The 15,095-nt window shown below is 43.8% G+C and overlaps 1 protein-coding gene across 2 annotated transcripts in view; it reads right to left on the bottom strand.

Annotated features, from left to right (window-relative positions):
• Positions 1–13,404, bottom strand: part of fer1l4 (fer-1 like family member 4) — a 38,137-nt gene extending 24,733 nt beyond the window's left edge. For both annotated transcript variants that reach the window (XM_036211988.1, XM_036211989.1), the window contains exons 1-22: positions 13,247–13,404; positions 13,072–13,132; positions 11,644–11,775; positions 11,425–11,487; positions 11,259–11,343; positions 10,786–10,954; positions 10,489–10,666; positions 10,051–10,237; positions 8,955–9,034; positions 4,128–4,253; positions 3,972–4,038; positions 3,783–3,874; positions 3,217–3,325; positions 2,756–3,041; positions 2,498–2,630; positions 2,310–2,410; positions 2,128–2,218; positions 1,805–1,921; positions 1,576–1,728; positions 1,037–1,217; positions 830–954; positions 615–749 (exon numbers count right to left, since the gene is read on the bottom strand). In XM_036211988.1, coding sequence (XP_036067881.1) covers positions 615–749; positions 830–954; positions 1,037–1,217; positions 1,576–1,728; positions 1,805–1,921; positions 2,128–2,218; positions 2,310–2,410; positions 2,498–2,630; positions 2,756–3,041; positions 3,217–3,325; positions 3,783–3,874; positions 3,972–4,038; positions 4,128–4,253; positions 8,955–9,034; positions 10,051–10,237; positions 10,489–10,666; positions 10,786–10,954; positions 11,259–11,343; positions 11,425–11,487; positions 11,644–11,775; positions 13,072–13,132; positions 13,247–13,338 — 2,763 coding nt within the window. In that variant the 5' untranslated portion in view covers positions 13,339–13,404. The remainder of the gene's footprint in view (positions 1–614; positions 750–829; positions 955–1,036; positions 1,218–1,575; positions 1,729–1,804; positions 1,922–2,127; positions 2,219–2,309; positions 2,411–2,497; positions 2,631–2,755; positions 3,042–3,216; positions 3,326–3,782; positions 3,875–3,971; positions 4,039–4,127; positions 4,254–8,954; positions 9,035–10,050; positions 10,238–10,488; positions 10,667–10,785; positions 10,955–11,258; positions 11,344–11,424; positions 11,488–11,643; positions 11,776–13,071; positions 13,133–13,246) is intronic.
• Positions 13,405–15,095: the final 1,691 nt, after the last annotated feature.

The raw sequence follows: 15,095 nt of genomic DNA, 5'->3' as shown, positions 1-15,095 counted from the left end.
TTTCAGGAATTGACGGTGAAAGCGGCGGCCTACTTTCGTGAGGAGAGGAAGTAATGCATTTCCAATGGGGGACCTCATTGCTCGCTCTGTCCATTATTTTTACGGTCTATGACACGCACTCACGTGTGTGAACAGGAGTCATGTGTGTTAAATGCATTTATCTGAGTGGATAATAATAATAATAATAATACATTTTATTTAAAGCGCCTTTCATGTCACCCAAGGACACTGTACATGATAAAACAGTACATGATAAAACTGTACATGATCTTCTCAGTTTCACAGTGAAAGCTCTCATGGGAGTGAGGTGAACCATCCTAACCCCTGTGCTGTCTTGTGGGTTCCAGAAGACCTCACTCCCAACGTTAGCATAACTAGAACAGCACAAGGGCTAAAGGAGTTAATTTATTCCTCCTTTCTGCCTTTTTTATCTGCTAGAGCTTCTGTAGAAGAATGGATCCATTAAGGCAGCATGAAGGTCATCATCTATATCTGATATGTTTGTTGAAGGTTTCAGGAAAACCTGAACATCACTGGAGATCCCAGCAGAACCACAATGATCCTGCTGATCCAGTGAGAAAATAAAGTCCTCCCACTTTGGGGGTCAGGTTTACCATGGTGTCATAATCGTAGATGTTGATGATGATGAGGGGGGGATCGCGCTGGAGCTGCTCCATGGTTCCCTCCAGCAGGACTCTGTCAAACAGCAAACACTGGCTCCAGGAGGGGGTGAGGGTGTCCATCATGGTCTGAAGACAGAACAGCAGGTGAACAGGAAATGCCTCTGAAACTTTCTAATGTTTGTTTCCTGATAAAAACCATCGCCGACCCTGCTCCTCTGGCACTGCGTGGAAAAAACCACTTTAGCAAATGGATCGGACAAGCCGTCATCGTCTGCTGCCCTCAGGCCACGCCCCTGGTACAGGTGACACCGCAGCTGGAAGTACCTGCTGTCTGTAAGCAGAGACGTCACGCTAGAGCAGCAGCTGGAGTGACTGATCATGAAGCCTCCCCCTTGGGGAGGTCGCTGACTCACCCTGGCAGGTGAGACTCACAGGAACGCTCATCCTGTTATCATCCTGAAGGTCCTCCTCCTCGTACACAGGCGTGAACTCCTGTGGTAAACTGCTGACGGCCTCTTTGCAGTACCTGACAGGACCGAGCCACAGGTACACCTCCAGCTTGGCAAAGATGTCACTGGGGAGGCATCCTGGAGACTTAAGGACAGACAGGATGGACCAATCAGGACTGCTGATCAGACCTGATCAGAAACTTCTTAGCATTTAACATCAACAATCTCCGTCTCCAACAATGGGCGAACAAAATCTTAGCATTTAACATCATCAGGAGGAAGTGTGATAAACTAGACAGCAGCAGCATGCTTTAATGATAAAAGCATCTCCCTCTTCTCCCTAATCTGAAGGAGTGACAAACAGAGCTCTGATAGAAGTCATAACTGTAATTATTTAAGAGACAAGTAATGCAAGTACAATGTGAACATGAAAAAGCAAAGTCACAAACCCTTCTATACTCTCACCGTCATCCATGTTTGACTCCACAGTAATGAAGATTTACCTTCAGGTAAAGCGTGGTGATGCAGCCGCAGTCCCGCCCCTTCTGCTCCTCCACCACTGAGAAGAGGATGGAGTGAGCGGGAATCCTGACATACGCCAGTCGCTTGCTTCCCGTAAGCAGCCAGAGGAAAGCATCCGGGATGGTACTCTGAGGCTGGGAGACGAGACGGTCAGAAGCCTGACGGGCTCTCGTGCTCACCTGCAGGATGCTGGTTCTTCTGCCCTCTGACCTCTGCAGACATGAGGCGGAGCCTCTTCAGGAGCTTCCTGCTCTCCACCAACTTCTGTCTGACCGTCTCTCTGGTTGTCCTCCGCCTCACCTTGACAGCCTGGCGAGCAATCGTAACCTAAACAAAAAATGGGAGACATGAACAGGCAGACAGACAGAGAGACAGGTGGACAGACAAGCAGAAAATGAACTTGTAGGACAGTACTACAAGTGGTAAATGGCATGAACGTTTATTGTCTTGCTCAAGATCAACCTCTGATCTTCCCATCAGAGGTTGTGGCTGCCCACAGAAATGGTTAAGCTGAGGTCAGAGGTCAGGCTCACGAGTTTCTTCTTGACAAACTCCCTCCTGAACTTGTCCAGACTGTTGGGCCGAGTGTGCTGAGACTTCTTCTCAGAGAAGGAGGTGAACTGTCTGCAGGAAGAGGAGCGCAGACGAACCAATGAGAGGCCAATGAGGACAAAGTCAAACGTTTTTGGAGGACGTCCAGGAGGAGGACACAGACTTGCAGGAGGCGACCAGCTCCAATAGCACCTCCACCAAACGCTCCTTGGCCTTGGATCGTGGCCTCTTCAGGAGTCTTTCTACTTCATCGACACCCAGCTCCTAAATTTCAGGAGAGAACAAAGCATTTCAGAATCAGCTGTGACTTCCTTCTTTCCAGAAACTAAAAAACAGTAAGTGAACTCTCACCAGCCTGTCGGCCATCTTGCTGAGCCAGTTAGCCTGATGGAGACGAAAGCTGTGATCCTCAAACTGAGCCCAGACAAACAGGCAGGGCTTGAGTTGGTTAGATGGGGGCTGCAGCCGGAGACACTGGAAAGACCTGACCACAGGAGAGCCGACAGCAGCAGGATGGGAGTCAGAGGAAACTGATGCTGGGCCCCTCGAGTCTGAACTTCATGTGTGAAAATGTCTTCTAAATATGGCTGAGTTGCCTCCGTAGGTTACCTGTCGTACTCGGTGGGTTCAGCTCGCATTGGAGAGGACAGAGATCTGTTCTGAGATCCAAAGCTCTCCAAATCTTCTCGGTCCAGCTCATCCTCTGACCCGAGGAGGCCCTGAGTGTCAGAGCTCAGCTCTTCCCTGCTCCTGCTTAGCTCTTCCCTGCTCCTCCTCAGGTCCTCCCTGCTCCTCCTCAGCTCCTCCCTGCTCCTCCTCAGCTCATCCCTGCTCCTCCTTAGATCCTTCCCACTCTGGCTTTTCTTCGATTTACCAACTGCCTTTCCAAAGTTCCCTGTCAAAACAACAAAATTAGAGGGAACCACAGCTTCATGAGGATGAGGATACGTGATGTGAAGAAGAGCAAGACTCTGGACAAAGAAAGCTCAAATGAGTAAAAAGTGGCTGAGAAAAATCCGGCCAGGAATTGTTTCTCCACCTAAAAATACAGAAGAACAACCAGATCTCACCTATTGAGAGTTCAAAGGTCAGCGGTTTGGTTCCAACGGAAGGGTCCACCATGGTGACTTCAAACAAAGATGCAAACAGCAGAAACTCCTCCTTCTGTCCCAGAAAACCCTGAAAAAACAAAGTCTGAGTTTGGAATGTGAATTCATCCAAGAGAGCAGCAGGAACACCAGCAGAAAGTCTCCTCTGAGAAGATCCAGACGGACAGACTCTGTTTTCCTCCAATAAAAACAAACGTGACTGTGTTCACTTCCTGAGGAAAGTTAGGAAAAACTGAAAGAACATTTCAAGATTCAAGAGATTTTATTTGTCGTATGCACAGCTTCCACTGACAACGAAATTATATTCCAGTACAACCCGAACAAGATCAGACATACAACAAGAGGCACACAAATACAGTTCAAAGTTGACTGAGGTGCAGCAGTGGTCCGCGCACCTTTATCATCAGAAGAAACCTGAAGACAAACCTGAAGAAAACCCATCCTGATACCTGGAAGAAGGAAGCTGACTTTCCTCCAGCAAAATATTTCCCCTCATTCTAAAAACAGCTGGCAGTGACCCCACTGACCTCGGGGAGGGGATGGATCTCATCGATCTCCACCGTTACAGACTCTGGAACTTCCATTCCCGCCTCAGACTCCTCAGTCAACCTCCTGCTTTCTGAAGATACAAAATAACAAAACAACTTCACCTGTACGCATCTGCAGCACACAAACAGATCCGTCACAGTTCATGATGATGACCTCCAGAGACTGACCCTCCTTCTTCTGCTTCTTGGTGCTCTTCCTTTTCTTCATCCCAAACTTCCTCAGCGCTCCTTTTGTCTGAAACAACACAAAAAGAGGAACATTGAAGAGAGCCATTGAGACGGAAGTGGAGCTGCTAGACGACAGAAACCCGTTCAGAGGAGAACCTTCACAGAGGCCACAGATGAGGAGTCCACAGAGACGGTGGAGGGGGAAGAATACACCTCCATGGAGAGCGCCAGGAGGATTCGCCCTCGGTAGAAGATCCCCTCTCCCACGCCCTCGTTCAGGGCCTGAAAGCAGACGGCCACAGCGCTGGTTCTGTTGGTTCTGTCTGTGTTCTGGACTTTTGTATATTTGATTGATACTGAATGGAAAAAACTGCTGCATGTTTGTCTGTTGGAGTCTGACTGCAGAAAGGCTGGTAAGTTCAGTGATAATAGTAATTACACTCAGTGTACTGGTACTTAGCATCCGTGTACTGGTACTTAACATCAGTATACTGGTACTTAGCATCAGTGTACTGGTATTTAGCATCAGTGTACTGGTATTTAACATCAGTGTACTGGTATTTAGCTTCAATGTATTGGTACTTAGCATCAGTGTACTTGTATTTAACATCAGTGTACTTGTATTTAGCATCAGTGTACTGGTATTTAACATCAGTGTACTGGTACTTAGCTTCAATGTACTGGTACTTAGCATCAGTGTACTGGTACTTAGCTTCAATGTACTGGTACTCAACATCAGTGTACTTGTATTTAACATCAGTGTACTGGTATTTAACATCAGTGTACTGGTATTTAACATCAGTGTACTGGTATTTAACATCACTGTACTTGTACTCAACATCAGTGTACTGGTATTTAACATCAGTGTACTGGTATTTAACATCAGTGTACTGGTGTTTAACATCAGTGTACTGGTACTTAACAACAGTGTACTGGTATTTAGCATCAGTGTACTTTTACTTAGCATCAGTGTACTGGTATTTAACATTAGTGTACTGGTCCTTAGCATCAGTGTACACATATTTAGCATCAGTACTGGCATTTATCATCAGTGTGCTGGTACTTAACATCAGTGTACTTGTATTTAGCATAAGTGTACTGGTATTTAGCATCAGTGTACTGGTATTTAACATCAGTGTACTGGTATTTAACATTAGTGTACTGGTCCTTAGCATCAGTGTATACGTATTTAGCATCAGTGTACTGGTATTTAAAATCAATGTACTGGCATTTAGCATCTGTATACTATTATTTCGCATCAGTGTTCTTGTATTTAGCATCAGCGTACTGTTACTTTGCATCAGTGTACTTGTATTTAGCATCAGTGTACTATTGCTTAGTATTAGTGTACTGGTACTTAGCATCAGTTTATTAATATTTAGCATCAGTGTGTTGTTATTTAGCATCAGTGTACTGGTATTTAATATCAATGTACTGTTACTTAGCCTCAGTGTACTGGTACCTATTATCAGTATACTGGTATTTAGCATCAATGCACTGGTATTTAACATCAGTGTACTGTTACTTAGCATTAGTGTACTGGTATTTAGTATCAGTGTACTGGTATTTATCATTAGTGAACTGTTACTTAGCATTAGTGTACTGGTATTTAGTATCAGTGTACTGGTATTTATCATTAGTGAACTGTTACTTAGCATCAGTGTACTGGTATTTAGTATCAGTGTACTGGTGTTTAGCATCAGTGAACTGTTACTTAGCATTAGTGTACTGGTATTTAGTATCAGTGTACTGGTATTTATCATTAGTGAACTGTTACATAGCATCAGTGTACTGGTATTTAACATCAGTGTACTGGTATTTAGCATCAGCGTTCTGGTATTTAGCATCAGTGTACTGGTATTTCGCATCAGTGTATTTGTATTTAGCATCAGTGTATTTGTATTTAGCATCAGTCTACTGGTAACTAGCATGAGTGTACTGGTATTTCGCATCAGTGTACTTGTATTTAGCATCAGTGTACTGTTACTTTGCATCAGTGTACTGGTATTTAGCATCAGTGTACCGTTGCTTAGTATTAGTGTACTGGTACTTAGCATTAGTGTACTGGTATTCAGACTCAGGCCCATTCCGATTTCTTCCCTTCTCCCTTTCCCTCCATTTAAAGGGGCATTTATAGCGGTTCCGGGATATATATTTTTTAAATTTCACCCTTCAAGTCGAGGGATACAAAGTCCTCCGTCCCAGGCTAAACCTTGTTTCAATGAGTAGCCTTTTTCTACACGTGGGTGCGCCCTGAACCACAGACTTTCATATTTAAATATAACTAATGACTTTTTGGTGTAGCACGACCTTTTAAAAGTTTTAAAATCACTGTTGTTATGTATATTCAAGCAGACTAGAGATTATTAATGATGTAATTGAATGAAAGTGACGTCCAAAATATGAGACACTATTTTTTCATAACTCTCCGTTTGGAGGCCTAAATGAAGGGTAAGGGAGAAGGGAAGAATTCGGATTGGGCCTCAGTGTACTAGTACTTATCCTCAGTGGTACTGATACTTAGAATCATTGTACTAGTACTTAGACACAGCGGTACTGGTACATAGCTAAAGTTGTTCTACTACTTAGCCTCAGTGGTACTGATTTTTTAGACTCCGTTGTACTAGTACTTAGACTCAGTGGTACTGGTACTTGGCTTAAGCTGTGCTGGTACTGAGCCTCAGTGGTACTGGTACTTAGTCCTTAGTGGTAATGATACTTAGCCTTAGTGTACTAGTACTTACTGTAGTTAGTTAGTCCTTTATTTCGAACAATACATACAAAATACATGGTAAAAACAAGAAAACAACAACAGAATTTTATATATATATTAGAGCTGTCAAGCGATTAAAATTTTTAATCGCGATTAATCGCATTGTCCAGAGTTAACTCGCGATGAATCGCAAATTTACATGTGGCCTTTTTTTAAGGAAAAAAATGTGTGGTTCGTGGAATTTAGTAGTTCTACATTAATTATGGAAACAAGAATGACAAAATTAATAGTTTTCATCAGAAATACTTTATTTTGTAACATTGTATTGAGATAAACTTTCTTAACAATAAAAGGCTGTAACATAAAATGCCTAACTAAAGCCCAAGTGCAAGTGAAGGGCATTTTAAATTCAAAACTTCAATCAATGTTCAGAAAAATAAAATAAAAAACATCAAAAATAAAATTTCCATAACACTTTCATGTTCATTTTTTGTCAGGACCAAGTCTTTTCCTCCTCTGCTGAACTACAATAATAAATGAAATAGAGATTTATCATTTCCAATGAACTTTTGTTTTTTAAAACATTAAAGACTGAGAAAAGCGGGATACACTGTGGATAGTTTGACAGTCTGTTACTGCCGCCGCGTTCTCTGGCTGCAGCTCGATGCAGCGACGTGTCCAGCGGAGCTCACGCCATGAATATATATGGCAGACAGACCGCTCTGCTGGGGTTGGATCACGCTTAAACCTCCAGAACATTTAAAATGTCCCCCGGTGCGCTTGCTGTCCGGAACGTCCGCAGCTCTCGTGACGCGAGCCGGTGTAGGTACCACATCTACTCGGGTTGTCAGAACGGCTCGGGGGCCTGCGACAACTGATGACGTCACACTACGGAAACCCCACTGAGACAAACTACTTAGCAGTTGAGATGTGCTCGGGCGCTTCATGCTCGGGTTCGCGTTTTCACGGGTTGCTCGGGTTCAACAAATTGTATTCATTTTTGCTGATGAAAAGGTGATGGAAATGCATTTTGGCCACACGGAATATGTCCAGCCAAAATGACATTGCTACATGTCCGCACTATACGAGTCCTTTGTGCTCGGGTTCTATTCATTTGTTTTCATTATACGTTTCATTGTGTAACCTAGGTCTTTTACCCTCATAATTATGGTATCTTGAATTTGAAGGTATGTCTGGTTCAAGTGAACAAACGGGAGTTTAGTTAAATTCAAATCGGTGTAGAGCCAATCAAACATCGAGACGTCATCAGTTGTCACAGGCCCCCGAGCCGTTCTGACACCCCGAGTAGATGTGGTACCTACACCGGTACCACCAGACGTGGTACTGGACGCGAACCGGAGACGAGTTAGAGTGCAGAAACTCTCCAGGTCCTAGCGCCGGCCGGTTTTAGCTCGCAGCTCGGTGTTTGGAGACCGGCCCGTGATCTAGTGAGAGCAGCCGGTGAGTTGGAGGGCGGGACGCCCGCGCGCGGTGTGGAAAGGCACGTATGAGAAAGTCCGCGATTAATGCGTCAAACAAATTGTCGGTGTCAAGCACATGTCAGATTAATGCGTTTTTAACGCGACAAATCTGACAGCCCTAATATATATATATATATATATATAAATTATAAATAAAAGATATTACACCACAATTATGTAGTTCGAAATGGAATAGGAACAAGTTTAAAAAACTTTTTTTTCTTAATCCTACCCCCTAACAAAATATCTTAATTGACTTAGACTCAGTGGTACTGGTACTTGGCATACGTTGTGCTGGTACTGAGCTTCAGTGGTACTGGTACTTAGTCCTTAGTGGTAATGATACTTAGCCATAGTGTACGAGTACTTAGACTCGGTGGTACTGGTACTTGGCTTAAGTTGTACTGATAATGAGCCTCAGTGCTACTGGTACTTAGACCTTAGTGGTACTGGTACTTAGTCCTTACTGGTACTGTTATTTAGACTCAATGAGACTACTACTGAGACAGTGTAATAGTACTTAGACTCAGTGGTTCTGGTACTTAGCCCTTAGTGGTTCTGGTACTTAGCTTTAGTGTACCAGTACTTACACTCAGCATTACTGGTACTTGGCTTAGGTAGTACTGGTATTGAACCTCAGTGGTACTGGTACTTATCCTTGCAGTACTATTAGTTAGGCTCAGTAGTACTAGTACTAGTGTTTAGTTTAATTTGTCATTGAAAATTTCATCAGTTTATTGGTAGAAGCAGCATTTTCCTCAGATTTTTGCAGGATCTGGTTGAGGTTACCTGGTGGACGTCTCCAAGTGTGGAGTTCTGTGGAGAGCCGTACAGATTAACCCAACTTGGACCAAAGGTGGGGTTAAACCCTGCAGGAAACAAGCAGATGGGTGTCTCATTTGAGTTTGTGTCCACCACAGACCTGCTCATATTGTGTCCTCTCTTGGTTTGGTCTGAGCTTCTGTTTGGTGTGAGCCCTCTAGTGCTGCAACGTTTCTGGACTGGATTCAATCCCACCAAAGCGGTCAAACATTGATGTATTCTGGCAGGAGGAGCGAATCCAGATCGTCCTGGTGTTCCTCAGGGTTCTTGCTCTTCCCTGTCCACCATCATTTGCTCTTATATGGCTTCTCTTTCCACTTCTATGCTGATGACACTAAGCTCTTCCTGTTCAAATCAAATCCTTCCTGAGAGTCCCTCTGTCACTAAAACTTCACCATCACTTTGAGATCTTCCACAACTATCCACACTGGCCTCAGCAAAGTCATTTCTCCTCCATCCTTTATTTCTCTGTGTGACTCTGACCTGCTGTTTATTTGTGTTGTTCTCTATTTGTTTGTCGCTTTGGATAAAAGCCTCTGCTAAACATCAAAATCTACATTCTTTTGAACATGCGGTCACACCTGGTGGCTCAGGTGTGAGCATGGTCCTCATCCGGTAACCTCAGGTTTAACACATGAATCTTTCCTTCAACTTGAACGTCCATCTGACCCTAAACTGTCATTCTAGATCTCACCACAACACAACCAGGCGGTTTCTGTCCATCTCCGACTCTTGTACCTTCCTGTTGTCACCATGGTAACATCTCACCTTGACAGGTATCACTCCTTCCTGAAAAAAACTCACAAGGAACCACTCCTTTCCCTTCATTGAATCAAGAATCTTTCATTGTCTAGAACCCAATCCCTTCACTGAAACGGCTCTTCCTGTGGTCTTCACAAAGTCCAAACCCGTGAGGATGCTGTTTTTCTGCGTGCAGACACTTGTCCTCGTGCCCACAGTTTGACTCCAAACACACCTCCTCCTCCTTTTCTCACACCATCACGGAGGAGCGAGGCTGCAGCCTAAGTCCTGACCCACACATCTCAAAGGTTAAAGGTCATACCATCCCTGGTCGGGTCAGAAATCTGCTGCAAGTCCAGGAAGTGGGTTGCCAGAGCAACGTCTCCCATTTTGGAGTCATCGAGGATCTGGATTTTGATCCTCTGAGCCAATGGGGGAAACTGCTCAATGAAGGAGACCTCCTCATTCCAGACTGGACAGCTGGAGGCACTGGAGACTGATGTCTCACCCTGAAAGATCCAAAAACACAGAAGGACAGATATTTGACCGGCAGAGACAAACAGACCTGCAGAGGCTGAAGAAAACAGAATTCAGACACAAAGAGTTATTGTTCATGAACAGATTATATCACCAAAAAAAACTTTGAGTTATGTTTTTATGAAAAGTGCTACATCAATTAAGATTTAGTTGAAATGGATATTTACAGTGGTTTGAATGGATTTTGTTGAGTTCAACAGCTGGAATTCATATCAGTGATTACCTGCTGCCCAGCGAAGGTCACCTGAACGTAAGGGTCTATAAACACCACCCTGTCAGAGACGGACATCTTTGCCATCAGCCCTGCCTCCATGGTGGGCAGACCTTCAGCTCTGAAGATCTGGACTCGGAACCGAGCCCATGGGCGCTCCGAGGGTAACCCGCGAGGAAGCAGCAGGTTCCTGCAGGTTTTGACCAACACAATGACAGACACAAACAAGTCCAGGTCACCTTCACCTGCTTTTCGGAGGTTCTGTTTCGTTGTTTGTATTTTTTCATCAGTGGGTTGAAGACGACTGACTTTTCAATGTCGTCGCTGGCTCCCAGAGACGAGCCAGGATGCATGCTGGGAATGTGTAGAGCGTCTCCCTTCATCAGCACACTGAGGCTGGCCTTGACATACCCCTTCACCCCCGCCCGGGTGTCCCCAGGGTCGGTGAGGGGAGCCCACTTCTGGTAGAAGCTGTGGTCTGGAGGAGCAGAAAGGTCAGCAGAGGAGGAGCGCTGCAGTCAGCAGGAGTGCATGTGCAGCGGGTGAAGTGGGCAAAGTGGGTGCTTGTAGCGTAGTGGGTGCAGCAAGTGAAACAGGTGAAGCAGGTGCAGCAGGTGAAACAAGCGCAACAGGTGCAGCAGGTGAAGCAGGTGCAGCAGGTGAAACAAGCGCAGCAGGTGCAGCAGGTGAAGCAGGTGCAGCAGGTGAAACAAGCGCAGCAGGTTAAGAGGGTGCAGCAGGTGCAGCAGGTTAAGAGGGTGCAGCAGGTGCAGTGAGCCTACCATGCTGATTGTACACAGTGGCAACGTCAATCTTGAAGGTCCCAATGTGTGTCATGAGGAAGGCCAGCGTCCGCCGGTGAAACACCTGAGATGAGGAAACATCACAGCTGATGACCAGAACCACCTCCCCTCCATCATCACACAAACAGGAGCAGAAAAGAACAACCTTTATCTCTATGACTTCATCAGAGAAGATCTGTGGAACCTCCTGAAACTCAAACTGGAAGTTCTGGAGAAGAAAAGGAGAAGAAATAACTCCAGTGTTCCAGACTGCTGGGCCAGCCCAAACGCTGCTGTCTCCCGATCTGATGCTGCTGCTTCACTGCAGACCTCTGCTGTCTCCCGTTCTGAAACATCGCTGCAGCGTCCCTAAAGGTTCGTGTACCTCGTTGTAGAATGGACAGTTGGTGGATTTCTGCGTCGCCGTGTTTCTCTCCTGACCCCCCACTCTGATGAAAACTGCAGGATTGATGTTCACACCAACCAGTTTCTGAGCCTCGAGGATGTTCACGTTAACCTGCAGGTCCACACGGGACAGCCAACGTTTAGACTATCAGCTCATGTTTGCAACATCCAAAGAAGGAGAAAGAAATCTGTGATGAGATGAACTTTCATCTCACATCAAACCATCAAATCACTTTTTTTTTTTTATTGGCCCAGCAGACTCCAACCTGGAAAACGTTTCAATAACAGGGTCAGATTTGGTTCAACACTTTTATTTTGAAGGCTCAAAGAAACAGACGATCGTTGTAACAGACAACTTTACTGTAAAGACTAAAGTTCTTCCAGGTGCCCGTTCTTTTCTGATAAAGGACCCATGGAAAGGCTTTATCCTGCTTATACCATTGTTATTTATAAAAGAAATACAAATGACATCATTTATTGGTACTTTTATCTCATTCTGTGTTTTAGGTTTAAATCATTTATTGTTTCAGAGGTCAAAGTTCAGCTAAAGTTTGTTTCAAAGAAACAAAGTAGTTTCCTAGATCGCTTTGATTAAAGAAAAATCCACGATAAACTCTGATCATTAAATGTGGATCAAAGAACAATTTAATAATAATAACATTATTTATAAGTTCGTATTTACTCTGTATCAAACAATACGGTAAAGAGGACAGAAAGACAGACAACAAACTGTTTAAGTGATAAAATGTGACCCATGTCCATCATGGAGACGTTAGAAGGACAGAGATCATCTCTACTATCTGTTGTTGTGATAAACTAATTAACTTCCTTCTGTTCCACATTGCTACTGTTCCGGTTACAGACTGTGTTAAGGCCTGAGCAGTGATTTACAACATTCAGGTTCTGTGAACGTGACTTTTGAATGGAGACCCTGCAGCCAATCAGAATCCAGTATTCACCCGCACCCACATTGATCTGCAAATGCTATGATAACGCCTGAAATAGTGTATATCTACTTACATAATCATATTGTTACTTAATGAATCTTAATGACCTGAATCTGTGTTGCTAAGGTTTAAATATCTGATCATAAGCTATGAACCGGATATTGATCATTCCTGTAAAGAAAATGGTAAGGTAAAGCCAGGGTAGGATTATATAAATTTGCTTCCTCCCACTCCCCGTCAAGCAGTCTATCATTTGATGTAGTTATTCACTGTTTGACATGTAAACCTCTGTTGATTGATTGTATTGCACAACAATAATTCTTTATTCATTGCTTGAAATAAACCATTTTTAATCTAATCTAATTGGTGGCTCCAGTTTATGATGAGGAGAATCCGACCATTTGATTCTGTTGAAGATCTGTTAGTCTAAGATCTTTGTTTTGAGGAAGAAATCCACCAACCTGGAAGCTCTGAACCCTCGGCATTCCAGCCGCAGCTCCTGTAGACATTGGCCTGAAACGACTACACACAAACGCAAACACATGTACACACACAAACGCAGACATCCAGGAGATCAGCGTGTTCTCAGAAAGGCGTCTTGCTCTGATGAGCTGCAGGAGGAGTTTTCACACCAACCTCAGGAGGGTAGTGAAGATCACATCAGAGACTTCCAAGTCCACCAAGTCCTCGTCATCTTCATCTTCCTCATCCTCATCTTCGTTCCCCATCCGCAGCAGACTCCGACCCAGACGCCGAGCATCTCTCTCCAACAAGTTTGGACGAGCGGACTTGGGGCTTCTAGGGCGGGACCAGACCAGATTATAGACCAGACGCCAGATTATAGACCAGACCAGGGACCATGTTATTGAACAGACACCAGATTATAGACCAAAAACCAGATAATATACCACACCAGAGATCAGATTAGATACCAGATCAAAAACCGGATTAGAGACCAGATTATTGACCAGACAGAGACCAGATCATAGACCTGACACCAGATTATAGACCAGACCAGAGGCCAGATTAGAGACCAAACCAGAGACCAAATTAGAGACCAGATCAGAGACCAGATTACAGACCAGAGACCAGATCAGAAACTAGATTTTAGATAAGACTATAGACCAGACCGGAGACCAGATAATAGACCACAGACCTGACCAGAGACAGGATTACAGAACAGAGAACAGATTAGAGTCCAGATCAGAGACCAAATTACAGACCAGATTATAGACCAGAGACCAAATCAGACACCAGATGAAGACCAGACCAGAGACCATTTTAGAGACCACATTATAGACCAGATTACAGACCAGAGACCAGATCATAGACAGACTATAGACCGGACCAGAGACCAGATTAGAGTCCAGATCAAAGACCAGGTCATAGATCACAGCAGAGATTAGATTGCTTAGATTATAGTTTAGGTCAGACACAACACGATAGACCAGATTATAGACCAGAGACCAGATTACAGACCAGAAGAGCAGAGCTCTAGAGTGCGACTAATTTGGTTGCATTTGCGACTAGATTTTTAATTGGTGCGCCTAAAAAAAAATTCTTGGTCACATTGGTGCACCTAGTCTTCTGTGAGTACAAAAAACACACCCACACATAATCTCTGTGACTCCAAAAGTCTCTTTCTTGTACGTGTGCAGGTGTAACAACTTCCGATAAGAATTATTATTATTTTATGACAATGTACATCTGAAGGTGCTTCCACAGCGCCGGCGCACAATCAAGCGAACACTTTAGTTCAGTTTGGGTCTGTGCACATGCATGCACTCTGTGCATGAACGCCTGATGCTGGCGTATCAGTCTATTACAATTCTTCAACACCGGAGCTTTAGCTCCAGTGTAGAAGATACATTCTTTCATCTACCGTTAACATGATGAGCGCAATTCCAGCTGATTCTGAAGCGAGGAAACGAGTCTCTCGCAGATGAACAGCTCTGTGCAGTTGTCAAGTGTTTATCTAATCCACGTTTATGAGCGTCTATGTTAGTTTTGTGTATGTCGGAGCAAAGCAGGAAAGAAAAGACGATTTTTTCCAAATCAGAATCAGCTGATTCACGGGGATGGTGTGAACGGTGAAAGATTTATGACAAGCTAAAAAAAAACATTTTGTTTTAGCGTTAACTATGGTGGCTCTGAAGGTTAGATCACATAAACAAATTCATCAACATAAAACACTATAAAGATATCAATGACAAAAACGAAAATCAAATAATAGAAAAACATCAAATTTTAGAAATCAAAACAAAATTCCACAAACCAAAACGATTCTAAAAAATTAAAAAGGAAATGTTTCAAAAAAACAAAAGTAAGTTTGAAAATGTAAAATGAATGGCTCTGTATTATTGATCACCAAAAGTTTAAACGTTTTTTTTTTTCATTTAGTTGAAGTTTGAGTTCTTTGAAGCATTTTATATTCCTCTTCTTCTTTTCCTTTGGGCTTTTCCCTTCAGGGGTCGCCACAGCGAAT

The sequence above is a fragment of the Oryzias melastigma genome, linkage group LG5 (genome assembly GCF_002922805.2).
Source record: "Oryzias melastigma strain HK-1 linkage group LG5, ASM292280v2, whole genome shotgun sequence".
Classification (NCBI taxonomy): domain Eukaryota; kingdom Metazoa; phylum Chordata; class Actinopteri; order Beloniformes; family Adrianichthyidae; genus Oryzias; species Oryzias melastigma.
Note: the sequence above shows the minus strand (reverse complement) of the source record. Positions and strands in the feature narration are given on the sequence as shown.